This window comes from Lepus europaeus, chromosome 21 (assembly GCF_033115175.1).
Source record: "Lepus europaeus isolate LE1 chromosome 21, mLepTim1.pri, whole genome shotgun sequence".
Classification (NCBI taxonomy): Eukaryota; Metazoa; Chordata; class Mammalia; order Lagomorpha; family Leporidae; genus Lepus; species Lepus europaeus.
In genome coordinates this window covers 26,124,739-26,139,327 of record NC_084847.1, presented here as the reverse complement: position 1 = coordinate 26,139,327, position 14,589 = coordinate 26,124,739, and the positions used below count along the sequence as shown (strand labels likewise).

At 44.2% G+C, this 14,589-nt stretch overlaps 1 protein-coding gene across 1 annotated transcript in view; it reads right to left on the bottom strand.

The window, feature by feature from the left end:
- Positions 1-14,589, bottom strand: part of LOC133750477 (uncharacterized) — a 50,854-nt gene that overhangs the window by 25,240 nt on the left and 11,025 nt on the right. Inside the window, exon 3 of the mRNA XM_062180077.1 lies at positions 2,574-2,770. Within this exon, the coding sequence (XP_062036061.1) occupies positions 2,574-2,770 (197 nt within the window). The remainder of the gene's footprint in view (positions 1-2,573; positions 2,771-14,589) is intronic.

Genomic DNA, 14,589 nt, shown 5'->3' with positions numbered 1-14,589 from the left:
TTTATAAAGTTTACACAATTTTTTATTTTTTCTTTGAAACAAAATTTAAATAACCTCTAAACTAGACAAAATTACTTTTCCCTTAACAAAACCAAATTCTTATAACTTTTTAAATCAAAATATCTTATTTTTCCTGTATATTCCTAACAGACCTGTTTCCTTTATTTTTAGTAGTTTTTTAAAAATATTTTTATTTATTTGAAAGGCAGTTACAAGAAAGAGAAAGGGAGAGACAGAGAGAGAAGAGGGAAGTCTCCTATCACTCCCCAGATGGCCACAATGGCCCAGACTGGGCCGGGCCCAAAGCCAGGAGCCTAGAGCTTCTCCCAGGTCTCCCAGGTGGATGCAGGGGCCCGGCACTTGGATATCTGTTGCTGCTTTCCCAGGCCATTAGCAGGGAGCTGGATCAGAAGTGCAGTCGCTGGGACATGAATGGCTGCACACAGGGGATGCTGCCATTGCAGGCAGTGGCTTAACCTGCTAAGCCACCACATCATCCCTTTATTTTTAATAGATTTACTCACATATTAATTCTTAGTAATTGTGAACCAGAATTTTGTAGATTAACATCATTTTTAAATCTTTTTTAAATAGTATGTGTTGGGGCCAGCAATGTGACATAGCGGGTAAAGCCGCTGCCTGTGATGCCAGCGTCCCATATGGGTGGCAGTTCATGTCTCAGCGGTGCCATTTCTGATCCAGCTCCCTGTAATAGCCTGGGAAAAGCAGCAAAAGATGGTCCAAGTGCTTGGAGACCAGGTGGAGATCCTGGCTCCTGGCTTCAGTCTGGCCTAGCACTGACCGTTTTGCCATGTGGGGAGTGAAACAGCAGATGGAACATCCCTCTCACTCTTGCTCTCGCTCTCTGTAACTCTGACTTTCAAAATAAATAAGTAAATCTTTACAATGGAAGGAAGGAAGGGAGGGAGGAAGGAAGAAGAAAAGGAAGGAAGGAAGGAAGGAAGGAAGGAAGGAAGGAAGGAAGGAAGGAAGGAAGGAAGAAACGTGTTACTGGAATAGGCACTTAGCCTAGGAAGGAAGGAGGGAAGGAAGGAAGGAAGAAAAGAAAAGAAAAGAAAAGAAAAGAAAAGAAAGAAAGAAAGAAAGAAAGAAAGAAAGAAAGAAAGAAAGAAAGAAAGAAAGAAAGAAAAAGAAAGAAAGAAAGACGTGTTACTGGAATAGGCACTTAGCCTAGTGGTTAAGTTAAATATTTATTTTTATTTATCTGAAAGGCACAGTTACAGAGAAAGGGAGAGACAGAGAGGTCTTCCATTGACTAATTCACTAGTTCATCCCCAAATGGCCACAACAGCCAGGACAAGCAGGAGCTTCTTCTGGGTGTCCCACGTGGGTACAGGGACCCACAGACTTGAGCCATCTTCTGCTGCTTTTCCAGGCACATTAGCAGGGAGCTGGATTGGAAGTGGAGCAGCTGGGACTCCAACTGGCACCCAACTAGGATGCCAGCATCACAGGTGGCAGCTTTACCCGCTATGCCACAACCCCAGCTCCAGATGTGGATGTCTTTTTTAAAAAAAAAATATTTTATTTATTTATTTGAGAGGTGGAGTTACAGACATTGAGAGGGAGGGAGCGAGAGAGAGAAAGATCTTCCATCTGTTGGCTCACTCTCCACATGGCCGCAATGGCCAGAGCTGTGCTGATCTGAAGCTAGGAGCCAGGTGCTTTCCCAGTGTCCCACATGGGTGCAAGGGCCCAAGTGCTTGGGCCATTGTCCACTGATTTCCCAGGCCACAAGCAGAAACGGGACCAGAAGAGGAGTAGCTGGGACTCAAACCGGCACCATATGGGATGCCGGCACTGCAGGCGGCAGCTTTACAGGTTACGCCATAGCGTAACCCCAGTATTAATAATTTTTAACATGTTTAATTTAAGATATTTATATGTTGGGGGCTGGTGCTGTGGCGCAGTAGGTTAAAGCCCCGGCCTGAAGCACTGGCATCCCATATGGACACTGGTTCTAGTCCCAGCTGCTCCTCTTCTGATCCAGATCTCTGCTATGGCCTGAGATAGCAGTGGAAGATGGCCCAAGTCTTTGGGCCTCTGCACCCACGTGGGAGACCCGAAAGAAGCTCCTGGCTCCTGCCTTTGGATTGGCGCAGCTCCAGCCGTTGCGGCCATCTGGGGAGTGAAGCAGCAGATGGAAGACCTCTCTCTCTGTCTCTACCTCTCTCTGTAGCTCTTTCAAATAAATAAAAATAAATCTTAAAAAATAAAAATAGAAAAGATATTCATATGTTTATTTCATTTGTTTCATATGTCTCCACATATTTGTAAATATATATTTTAAGATATGTATATTCACATTACCTCTGATGAAACCAGGTTATTAATTATCATGTTATTCATGACTCAGACAAGCGCTGAGACACAAGACATCAGAGTAAGATCTCCAGGCTGCTGGCCTAGGAACCCTACCCAGTCCATGACCTGGGCCCTCTCTGTGGTCTGGTGCATTGCACATCCTCACTGCCCATTCTCCAAACACCAGCTCTGAAAGGACTGTCTTCCTCCACACGCTGGGCCCTTGTGTGACTACAGTTATCACTCACCTGATTCTAGAGACAGAAGGCAACACTTGAACTCTAACCTAGTTTTCCCAGTGGACAGGTTGGCCAGCCCGTCTTGTCTCCTGGGTTGGAGCATCTCAGGTAATGGAGCGTCACTACTGCACTTGGTCTCCAGGTTTTTCCAATCCAGGTCTCTTTCAGGCTTAATCTTGGTGGGGGAGAGAACCTCTAGATGCAACCTGAAGCAGACAGAAGTGGTTTTCTCAGGAATATGTGGCATTCAGTGTCTGATGCCAAATCTTAGCTCTGGAATCCTCCAGCCACCCGGAGGCCACTCCAGACTTGGCAGGGCCATCACTACAGCCCAGCATCATTTTATCAGATGCAGACTCCTTTGACACTTGAGCACCTTCAGGTGTCAGAGCAACTGGTCTTCATTTCCTGTGAGGACTCCACAGCCCCCACACTGAGCAGGTGTCCACTGTATGTGCTGATCTTGGAGGTTCTAAAAAAAAACCACTCTCGGCCGGCGCCATGGCTTAACAGGCTAATCCTCCGCCTTGTGGCACCGGCACACCGGGTTCTAGTCCCGGTTGGGGCGCCGGATTCTATCCCGGTTGCCTCTCTTCCAGGCCAGCTCTCTGCTATGGCCCGGGAAGGCAGTGGAGGATGGCCCAAGTCCTTGGGCCCTGCACCCACATGGGAGACCAGGAGAAGCACCTGGCTCCTGGCTTCGGATCAGCGAGATGCGCCGGCCACAGTGGCCATTGGAGGGTGAACCAGCGGCAAAAAGGAAGACCTTTCTCTCTGTCTCTCTCTCTCACTATCCACTCTGCCTGTCAAAAAAAAAAAAAATTTATTTATGAAAACATATATTTGTGCACATAGTTATATCTATTTATATTTTATTTTGGGAAGCAACCAGTCTGACCAAAAACAACACATTCATATTCATTTGTGTATTTTATATGTCTATATATTCAGGTGTTTATGCATTTACTTGTTTCACATGTTTCTGTATATAGTTCTAAATAGGTATTTTCTGGAGTGTATATTTACATTGATAACTATCAAACTTGACCAGTACTGGTGAGGTTTATTTGTGACTCAATTTGCATTGAGGACCAAGGGATGTATGCAAAAATCACCAAGCTACTAGCCTAGGATCCCTGCTGGCCTCAGAGGCCCTCACAGCCCAGGGCCTCCATTGTGAGGAGCCTACTCACTTTACATTGTCCTAACTCAGCTCTGGAAGACCTGTCTTTACCCACAAGCTGGGCCTCAGTTTTGCTGTTCTCATCACCCATCCCGCTGGGGAGACAGAGACCCCAACACAATTTCCCTGGTGAATCACATACTTTGGTGGCATGAAAGGATTGGCAGGCCAATCTCCCGTTTTAGAAGTTTCTCAAATAATTCAGTATCTCTCACGTACTTGGCCTCCAAATGTTTCCAACTGAAGTCTCATTTACACATTTGTGGGGCTCTAGATTCCGCCAGAACCAGATACAAAAACTGGTTTGCTTTTAGAGTTTAATGCCAAATCTTGGCCCCGGGAGTCCTCCAGCTGCCTGTAGGATGCTCCAATCTTGGCAGGGCCATCCCTGCAACCTGCAGCCATCTTACCCAGCATGCTCCCTTGATGCCAAAGCACACCGAGGCTCAGCACAGGCTGGTCTTCCATTTCCTGGCAGAGCCCCACAGCATCCACACATACCAGGATTCTACTGTATGTACCTCCGTCGGGGGTTCTAAACAAGTGATCCCAACCATTTCTGACAAATTGAGGGCACTTTCCAGCTTTGCACAAGGGAGTGATGGCACCTGCTCTTATTCGGTTAAAAGGGGACTGCCCTGTTGCAGGAGGTTCCACGAGGGCCACCCAAATTAGGCAAGCAGGAATACTGGTTGGAATTTTTAGCTCCCATCCTTGCCAGCAGATGACAAGAATGCACACTGGGTGCTGGCATAATCAAGTTCCTATGTGTATAGGAGATAGTGTGTACTTTATTCAGTTTTCTTAATTTAATAAATATATATTTTGATATATATGTATCATATATTAATATTCTGCTTTTTATATCTATGAATTTTATGTAATCTACATTTAAAAGACCTATTTATTGTATTTGTTCATTTATGTTTTCTTCTTCTGCACTGTCTGGTGAAGATATCCTTAAGATAAAACTAAATGTTTAGGTTAGTAAATTTTTCTGCTTTTATATATACATACCCATAGTTTATGTATTTGCTTAAGTAGTCCCACATACCTCTGTAAAATATGTATTTTCTGGTGTGTATATATACATATTTATTTTTTTAAGATTTATTTATTTTTTGAAAGTCAGAGTTACACAAAGAGAGAAGGAGAGAGAGAGAGAGAGAGAGAGAGAGGTCTTCCATCCGCTGGTTCACTCCCCAACTGGCCACAATGGCAGGAGCTGGGCCGATCAGAAGGCAGGAACCAGGAGCTTCTTCTGAGTCTCCCACATGGGTGCAGGGGCCCAAGGACTTGGGCCATCTTCTACTGCTTTCCCAGGCCATAGCAGAGAGCTGGATCAGAAGTGGAGCAGCTGGGACTCGAACTGGCAGCTTTACTGCTACACCACAGCGCCTGCCCCTATATATATATATATATATATATATATATATATATATATATATTAAACTGGGCTACTATTGGTTGAGGTGACTCAAACCAGCACTGAGAATCAAAAGATATATAAAAATATCATCAAGATGCCAGCCCAAGTTCCCTGGGAGGCTGAAGTCTGTCTGTAGTCTGGTGTCATGCATATCCACTGCATAGTCCCCAAACACAAGATATGAAGAATCTTCCCTCGCAAGTTCAGACCTTGTTTGGCCACCCTCATTATCCATCCCACTGGGCAGACAGAGCCCAGCACTGGACATGTGGTCCTGGTTCCACAGGGGATCACTTGCTTTGGTGAGCAGACGGAGTTTGGAATGCAATCCTAGGTTTTCAGCTTCTCAGACAGTTGAGTGTGTCTTGACTACTTGATCCGCTGGTGTTGCCAATCCAAGCCTCATTCATGGTTAATCTGTGGGGCTCTAGGTCTAGTTAACACCATTTGGAACCAGTTTGTTCTAGAATGTGTAGCTTTCAACGTCTGATGCCAGCTGACACTCCATACTTGGCAAAGGCACCCCCATAACCCAGGCACACTTGCTTATCCTCAGAGCAGCCTGAAGACAGAACAAGCTGTTCTTCACTTACTTGGAGAACCCTAACACATCTACACAAACGTGGACTTCAGTGTTTGTGCTTCCCAGAGGAATCTAAAAAAAAATCTCTCGGGGCTGCCGTTGTGCAACAGGTTAAGCTGCCACCTGTGATGCCGGCATCCCACATGAGCACAGGTTCAAGTTCCAGCTGCTCCACTTCTGATCCAGCTTCCTGCTATTGCACCTGGGAAGGAAGTAGATGATGGTCCAAGTGCTTGGGGCCCTGCCACCCACATGGGTGACCCAGATGGAGTTCCAGGCTTGGGAACTGGTCATGGTGGACATTTGGGGAGTGAACCAACAACTAGACAATCTCTCTCTCTTTCTCTTTCTCACTCTCTTTCTCTTTCCTCTCTCTTTTCTCTCTCTCTCTGCCTCTCTGTAACTCTCTTTCAAATAAATAAATAAATCTCAAATAAAAAACTATAAATAAACCTTTTTTTTTGAAAAGTCTCTCTCCAGTTTGACAGATTTAGGAACTATTTCAGCTCTTCACAGGATGTAGTGGTACTTGGTTTTTATAGGTTAAAGGGATCGTCCCAGAGCTTGAGGTTAGGGACCATTTGAAATTGGCAACTAGCAAATCCATTAGAGATTTTTGCTCCCATCATTGAATGCCCACTGGTCTCTGGCATGAAAACCACTGACTGTGAGTATATGATATACTAGGTAGTTTCTTTCCATTTCATTTAAGAAATATGTATTTTGATGTTTACATATTCATGTTTTAATATTCTACTTTACATGCCTATGCATTTATAAGCTACATTATTTATTCATAAGTATTTATTATACTCTGTGTTTGTATATATATGTAAAACACATAGATATATAAAGTTTTCTCTTCTACATTGTCTGGCAAAGCACCCAAATTTGTCAGATAAAGCTACACATTTATTTTATTAAGTTTCTCTATTATACATTCATACATATTGTATGTGCCTGCATGTATTGAAACAGGACCACGTGCACTCTGAGCAAAGCTGAACCTACAAGATGGATCCTGAGTGGTTAGCGGGGCCCAGATTCAAAATGGAGTCGAGCAGCGGTTTGCTGACTGCTGGCTGCCCAAGTTCTCTGCTGTGCTCTGCATTCCTGGATAAACCACAAGCTGGACTTGGCAGCCCCTGCCTGGACATGTTTCTATTTCAACTGCCAAGATGGAAAAATGTCTCTAATATGCTGCAGGAGCTCAGCCAAGACAGTCAAACTCAGAGTTTCCTTTGAGTGTCGACCAATCAGGACGAGGTGCTCTCGGCCTGCTCTGTTTTGCCTTTAGGAGGCAGCCCCCTCCTTTGTTCCCAGGAGTGAACTTAGGTTTTGTAGAAAGCTGTTTGCTGAAATAAAGCCTGTTTCCCGCCTGCACCCCCAACCCTCCACATTCTTTTCTAATGGATTTCTACTGACATTATTGGCTAGGAATGAAAGCAAACTTCCCAGTTTTTCACTGCACACTCTCGGACCCCCGCAGCAGTGCCTGCAAGAGCCCCTTGACCTCAGCTTTTCCAGCCGTGCCAGGGCCTATGGAATACATCCTCCTTGATTCCCACCTCCATGCTTCAGGTGGAGGTCTCAGAGAATTCATTTCAAGTCAGAAGGGGGCATATTAATATGCCCTCATTCAGATCACCTGATTTCATCCACAACAAAGAGGCCCAGGAAGGGTAACCCATGTTCTAAATTTGTTTAATCAGCCACCGCCTGTTTCATGATTAAAAATCACTGTCCAGAGAGGGTCAACATTAAAAAAATGCAAGTAAAATGGTTCAGGTCTTACCAATCTATGTCCTGGACACCATGCTAGGCTCTAGCCCCTGCTGTCATTGATAGAAGCCAGGTGACCAGATGGCCCAACCACAGGTGTCAGATCCACCCTGATTCTAATGGGATTCACTGCTCCTATTTCCCTGCCCCTGCAAAGGTATAACAGGGCCTGTTTCTCGAACACGTGCCCCCTCTCCTGATCCCTCTCTCTCTTGCTCTCTCGCCCTCTCCCCCAGGGGCTCATCGGGCTTCCCCTATCTGACAATAAACCTTTCCCTTAACTCCAGTGTTTGGTGTGTTTTGTAGCGGCCTTACACAAAACAAGCTCTGTAAAAAAAGTTAACATAAAGTTAATATAAGGCTCATTCGCACAGGCCCAGGAGACACAAGGCCAATGACTTTTAATGATTCTTGGGCAGTATTCCAAAGTGGTCAAATTCTAGTCAGAATTTCTGTATTCTGTGATAGTAAATTTTCATTGTCATCACACAGTGAGCACATTGGCTTTTGCCAAAAATGCAGGATTGAGGTGAGCAGGGGCAAATTTCTCACAGGTTAGGACATGAGTTATTACAAACATCTTTACAGACAGGGAGAGTACTTTCTCTGAAAACAGGCTGCTGAAAAGAAAGATACTGATAAATTTTAAGACAGACATTTCTGGGAATAGAAAACGATTGCATAAAGATCAAAGGACCCCTTAAGGTTGAGCAAGATGGCCAACATTAGACAGCTATGTGTTCTGTGTACAGCTCCCATGTCAAATTGACCTGATAGATGAGTAGCTTTGTTCACACACTTTTAAAAAAAATATTTATTATTTATTTATTTGAAGGCAGAGTTACAGAGAGAGGGAGAGGAGGGAGAGACAGCGAGAGAGGTCTTCCACCTGCCGTTTCACTCCCGAAATGGCCACAACAGCTGGGCTGATCCAAAGCCAGGAGCCCAGACCTTCTTCCATGTCTCCCGTGTGGGTGTAGGGGCCCAAGCAATTGGGCAATTTTCCACTGTTTTCCCATGGAGCTGAATCAGAAGTGGAGCAGCTGGGACTCAAACTAGCCACCCATATGGGATGCTGGCACTGCAGGCAGAGGCTTAACCTACTACCCCACGGTGTCAGCCTTTGTCCAGCTGCCCATGGTGCTGGTTCCCATCCAACTACCCCACAGTGCTGGCCCCTTTCCAAACACTTCAAACAGGTATCTCAGTAGGTGTTTCTCTTGAACTGTTGGCAGGCTTTTCAGGGGCAATTTGTTCTCAAGAGTTACAATTGGCTGTCTCTGGACCCAAATAACCTGGGATGACATCCTACTTTGCTGGCCAAAATGGAGTTATTTTGAAATTTCAAAATTTGTCTAGTGAAGGAAATACAGAACCTCTCAAAGATGAGGAGAAGTATCCTTTCAAAAATTTTTAAAGTGAATTTCCAACTACTGATCTCTGTAGCACCTTTTCCAGTATACCAGTATACCCTCAAAGCCAGAACCTCTTTGCACCTGGAAAAGACAATCCTTCCCCAAGGATATACAGAAAGCCCCATCTACTTCTCTCCAATCCTTTTGTCTAACTTAGTTAATGTTTCTGTCAAATATGGCTCAAACTTACTTCTACAGATGATCTGCTTTTTTCCCCCAAACTAGAACTAAGTCACCCTGGTTATTAATCATTGTGACCAAACACTATTATTTCAAAACATCTGACTAAGGGATCCATATTTTTGCCTTTACAAACTCTCCTTTGCTTAAACCTCCTTGGATACACTCATGCTTTATACTTTGTGCATGCATAATCTGACTACAACTCTCTGCTTATTCACAGATATCATTATTCTTTAAATCTCTCTTTAATTGGTATTTTAGATTGTCATGTAAAAGAGGGGAATGCCCTGGGGCTTGAGGTCAGTCAAGGGCCATCTGAAAGTGGCCAGCAAGGACCGAGTTGGAGTTTTTGGCTCTCATCAATGCCAGCAAATGAGAACTGCCACTGGCATGAATACAACTCCTGTGTATACAATAAGGTGCTTTATGGATTTTTAAGTTTTATTTAACAAATATTTTGGCTGGCATTGTGGTCAAGCAGGTAAAGCCACTGCCTGCAGTACCAGCATTCTTTTTAGGTGCCAGTTTGAGTCTCTGCTGCTCTACTATCTGATCCAGCTCTCTACTTGCGCACCTGGGAAAGCAGTGAAGGATGACCCAAATCCTTAGGCCTCTGCACCCATGTGAGAGATGCAGAAGAAGCTCCTAGCTCCTGATTTTAGATAGGCTCAGCTCCAGCTGTTGGGGAGTGAATCAACAGATGGAAGGTCTCTCTCTCTCTTTCTCTCTATAACTGCCTTTCAAATAAATAATCTTTAAAAAGGATAAACATTTCATACTTATGTATTAATATTCCACTTTATATATCATTTATATGTAATCTATACCTACTTATTTAAAAATACTTTTTTGTATAATTTTGTTTTCTCATCTGTACTGTCTGGTGAAGCATCCATATAAAGCTACTTGTTTATATGAATAAATTTCTACATTCTCTACACATACTCATATGTTTCTGTATTTATTTGAATTTGTCCCATATTTATTTCTAGATATTTATAAACATGTTTTCAGGTGTGTATATTTGTATTAATATTTATCAAACTGGGCTATCATTGAATGAGGTGACAGGTGACTTTTCTTCCTTTTTTTTTTTTTTTTTTGACAGGCAGAGTTAGACAGTGAGAGAGAGAGAGAGAGAGAGAGAGACAGAAAGGTCTTCCTTTTTCCATTGTTTCACCCCCAAAATGGCTGCCACGGCTGGTGCACTATGCTGATCCGAAGCCAGGATCCAGGTGCTTCCTCCTGGTCTCCCATGCGGGTGCAGGGCCCAAGCACTTGGGCCATCCTCCACTGCCTTCCTGGGCCACAGCAGAGAGCTGGACTGGAAGAGGAGCAACCGGGACAGAATCCGGCACCCCAACCGGGACTAGAACCCAGGGTGCCGGCGCCACAGGCGGAGGATTAGCCAAGAGAGCCGCGGTGCTGGCCGAATGAGGTGACTTTTCATGACTCAAACTAACAATGAGATGTGTTGAGCTATCACCACAATGTTGGTCTAGGACCCCTGGCATGGAATGTGGCCCATGGCCTGAGCCCTTTCTATAGACTGGTGGCTTGCACATATTCACTGCACATTAACCAAACACCAGCTATGAAGAAATTGCTTCCCTCACAAGCTGAATCCTAGTTATGTTACACTCATCAAAGATACTGTTGGAAAAACAAAGCCCAAACCTGGAAATCTGATCTAGTTTCCATATGGATGCCTGCTTTCTTTGGTGACCAGAAATGGTTAGCTGGCCAATCTTGTATATCAGGATCTACTCACAAACAATTGACTGTGCTTCAGTATTTGGCCCTAAGGTGTTTCCAATCCAACTCTCATTCAGGCTCAATCTGAATAGGGGCTCTAGAACTAGCTAGAATCAAACAGGAATGGTTGCTTCTGGAATGTGTAGGTTTCAGTGTCTCATGCCAAGTTTCGGCCCTGTGAATTCCCAGAGGACAGTGCAGACACATGGTAGAGCCACCGCTGATCCTGATGCCATCTTACCCCATGGACACTGGCTTGATGCCAGAGCAGACCGAAACTCAAACAAGCTGGGCTTCATTTCCGGGGAGATCCCATGACTCCCAGTCAAACCAGAATTGTACTGCATGCTGCATGGCCCTCCATTGAGAGCTCCCTTTTTTTTTTTTAAGATTTATTCATTTATTTGAAAGGCAAAGTTATAAAGAGGTAGAGAAGTCTTCTACCTGCCTATTCACTCCCCCAAATGGCCTCAACAGCCAAGGCTGGGCCAAATCAAAGCCAGGAGCTTCATTCAGGTCTCCCATGTGGGTGCAGGGGCCCAAGCACTTGAGGCATCTTCCACTGCTTTCCCAGCCGCTTTAGCAGGGATCTGGATGGAAAGTGGAGTAGCTGGGACTTGAACCAGTACCCATGAGGGATGACAGCACTCTGTCTGGGAGTTCCAAAAGAGGGCTCTCACCTAAACTGTTAGATTTAGGAAACATTTTAGTTTTTCACAATCAGGTATGGGATATGGTTTTGCTAAGTCATAAGGTGACTACCCTGGTGACCGAGGTCAGCAAGGTCCACAGGAAACATGGAGCCCTTGGCTCCCTGGTGTTATTAGGTCCCAAAGTTCCAGTAAATGATAAGAGTGCTGATTGGTCCCTGGTAAGAATATAAGTTCCAGTGTATACAAGAGATACTATTTCTTTAAGTTTTAATATATTCATATTTTGATATTTATGAATTCACATAATCATATTCTGCTTGCTATCTACACATTTTTATATATAACCTACATTTATCCATGTACATATTTTGTGCATATGTTGTAAGATGTGTTTCCCACTTTTAATGCCAGATTCTTGCCTCCATATGAGACAGGAATTAAAAGCAGAGCATATGTAAAGTGTGGTAATGACAGCAGGGTTTATTTAAAGTGAGTGAATATGTATTTGGGCATAAATGTAGACAAACCCACAAGAAGAGATACTTACCATGAGAGAGTCAGAGAGCAAGAGAGAGCTGTCCACAAGGAGAGAGCATGAGGGGGTCAAAAAGGGTTACCCCCCCCACACACTCAGTGGTCCCCTTTATGGGGTAGGGGGTGGTACCCTAAGCAAATATATTAACAGGGTGGAGTTGGGGGGAGAGTTAGTGCACATGAGATCTTCTGGGAGTTTCATGGCTTCTTTACATTGAGCTGTACGGACATGTGCTCATCAGGGCACTTTCTTCCTGGTACAGGAGACTGGTGCACCATGGGAAATTGGGCATACTGCATTGGTATGTAAGGAGGTAGAGTTCTGGTGTAGCTCTAGAGATAGACATTGTTGAAAAGTCTTCCAGCTCATTTTCCCTAACTCTCTGCCTATTCTGGGCATATTACATAAACACACACACATAGACGCATTCATAGGTTCATTTATGTTGTCTCCTCTACATTGTCTGCTAAAGTACCCATTCTGACAGTTAGAGATACATGTTTCTACTAGTGAATTTCTACATTTTATATGTATATATGTTCCATTTATGTATTTATTTGAATTATTCCAATTTTTCTGTATAAATATACATTTTCATCTGTGTATATTAATATTTATAAAAGTCTATTGTTGGCTGAGATGAATATTAATGATTCAGAAAAGCATTAGGAATCAAGAGTGTACAGAAATTTGACTAAGCACTGGCTTAAGATCCCTGCCAGGTCCTTGGCCTCTCTGTAGACTGGTACCTTCTGCATATTCACTGCACATTCCCTACCGTCTTCCCCAACAAGCAGAACCCTGGTTTTGCTATACTCATTATCCATCTAATTGGGAGAAAATGGCCCAATACTCAAACTTTTACTTAATTTTCTTAGAGAACCACCTGCTTTTGGGTGCTTTGGGTTGGCAAGCCAATTACCCATGTGAAGAACTTCTCAAATAATTAAGTATGGGCCAGATGCTTGGCTTCCAGGTGTTGTCAATCAAAGCCAGGCTCCACTTCTGATCCAGCTCTCTGCTGTGGCCTGGGAAAGCAGTGGAGGATGGCCCAAGTCCTTGGGTCCCTGCACTGCATGGGAGACCTGGAAGAAGCTCCTGGCTCCTGGCTTCCGATCAGCTCAGTTCCGGGCCATTGCGGCCATCTGGGGAGTGAACGTGTGGAGGGAAGACCTCTCTCTCTCTGCCTCTTTGTGTAACTCTGACCTTTAAATAAATAAATAAATAAATCTTTAAAAATATATTTATTCACTTATTTGTGGGAGGGGGGAGAGGGAAAGGAAGAGGGAGAGGGGAAGAAAGAGAAGATAGCACTTTCATCCATGGATTCACTCCTCAAATGCCCACAACATCTGGGGTTGGGCTGGGGCCACGGCCAGGAGCCAGAAACTCAATCTGGGAATACCATGTGGGTGAAGAAACCCAATTACTTGAGCCATCACTGCTGCCTTCCAGGGTTTGCATTAGCAGGAAGATGGAATAAGGAGCCAGGCATTCCCAAGTGGGATGCGAGCACCCCAATCTGTGTCTTTTTTTTTTTTTTTTTTTTGACAGGCAGAGTGGACAGTGAGAGAAAGAGACAGAAAGGTCTTCCTTTTTGCCGTTGGTTCACACTCCAATGGCCGCCGCGGCTGGCGCACCGCGGCCGGCGCACCGCGCTGATCCGATGGCAGGAGCCAGGTGCTTCTCCTGGTCTCCCATGGGGTGCAGGGCCCAAGCACTTGGGCCATCCTCCACTGCACTCCCTGGCCACAGCAGAGAGCTGGCCTGGAAGAGGGGGACCGGGACAGAATCGGTGCCCAGACCGGGACTAGAACCCGGTGTGCCGGCGCCGCAAGGCGGAGGATTAGCCTGTTGAGCCACGGCGCAGGCCCCAATCTGTGTCTTAACTGCTAAGCCAAATGCCCATCCCAGGAATGTTTTCTTTAGTTTTCTAAACAAATATACTGATAGGTGTATATTTATTAATATTCTTTTTTATGTCTACATATTTTATTGTCATCTGTATTTATTAACATGTATATTTTTGTATGTGTGCATATATGTATATAAATTTCTGTATTATACTGTCTAGTGAGGTACCCTAGTGTGGTAAATAAAGTTGCATGTTCACATTAATATATTTCTAATTTTGTTTATGCATATTCATATTATGTATTTAAATTTGTTGCATATTACCCTGTATATACTTGTAAGTATGTATCTATAGATATGAATATTTATACTAATATTTATCAAACTGAGCAATTATACACTGAGGTGGCTATTGATAACTCAGATTCACACTGAAATCCAAAGATTGTGTAGAAATATCACCAAGTTCCTGGCCTAAGATCCTTGCAAGGCCATGTGGGGCTTATTTCTATAGTCGTGTGCCTTGGGTGTATTTATCACACATTTTGAAAACACCAACAAAAAAACTCTTACCCCACCAGCTGAGCCCTAGTTTCTCTACACTCATCCATGCAGTAGTGGACCACCTGCTTGGGTGGTCAGACAGGGTTACA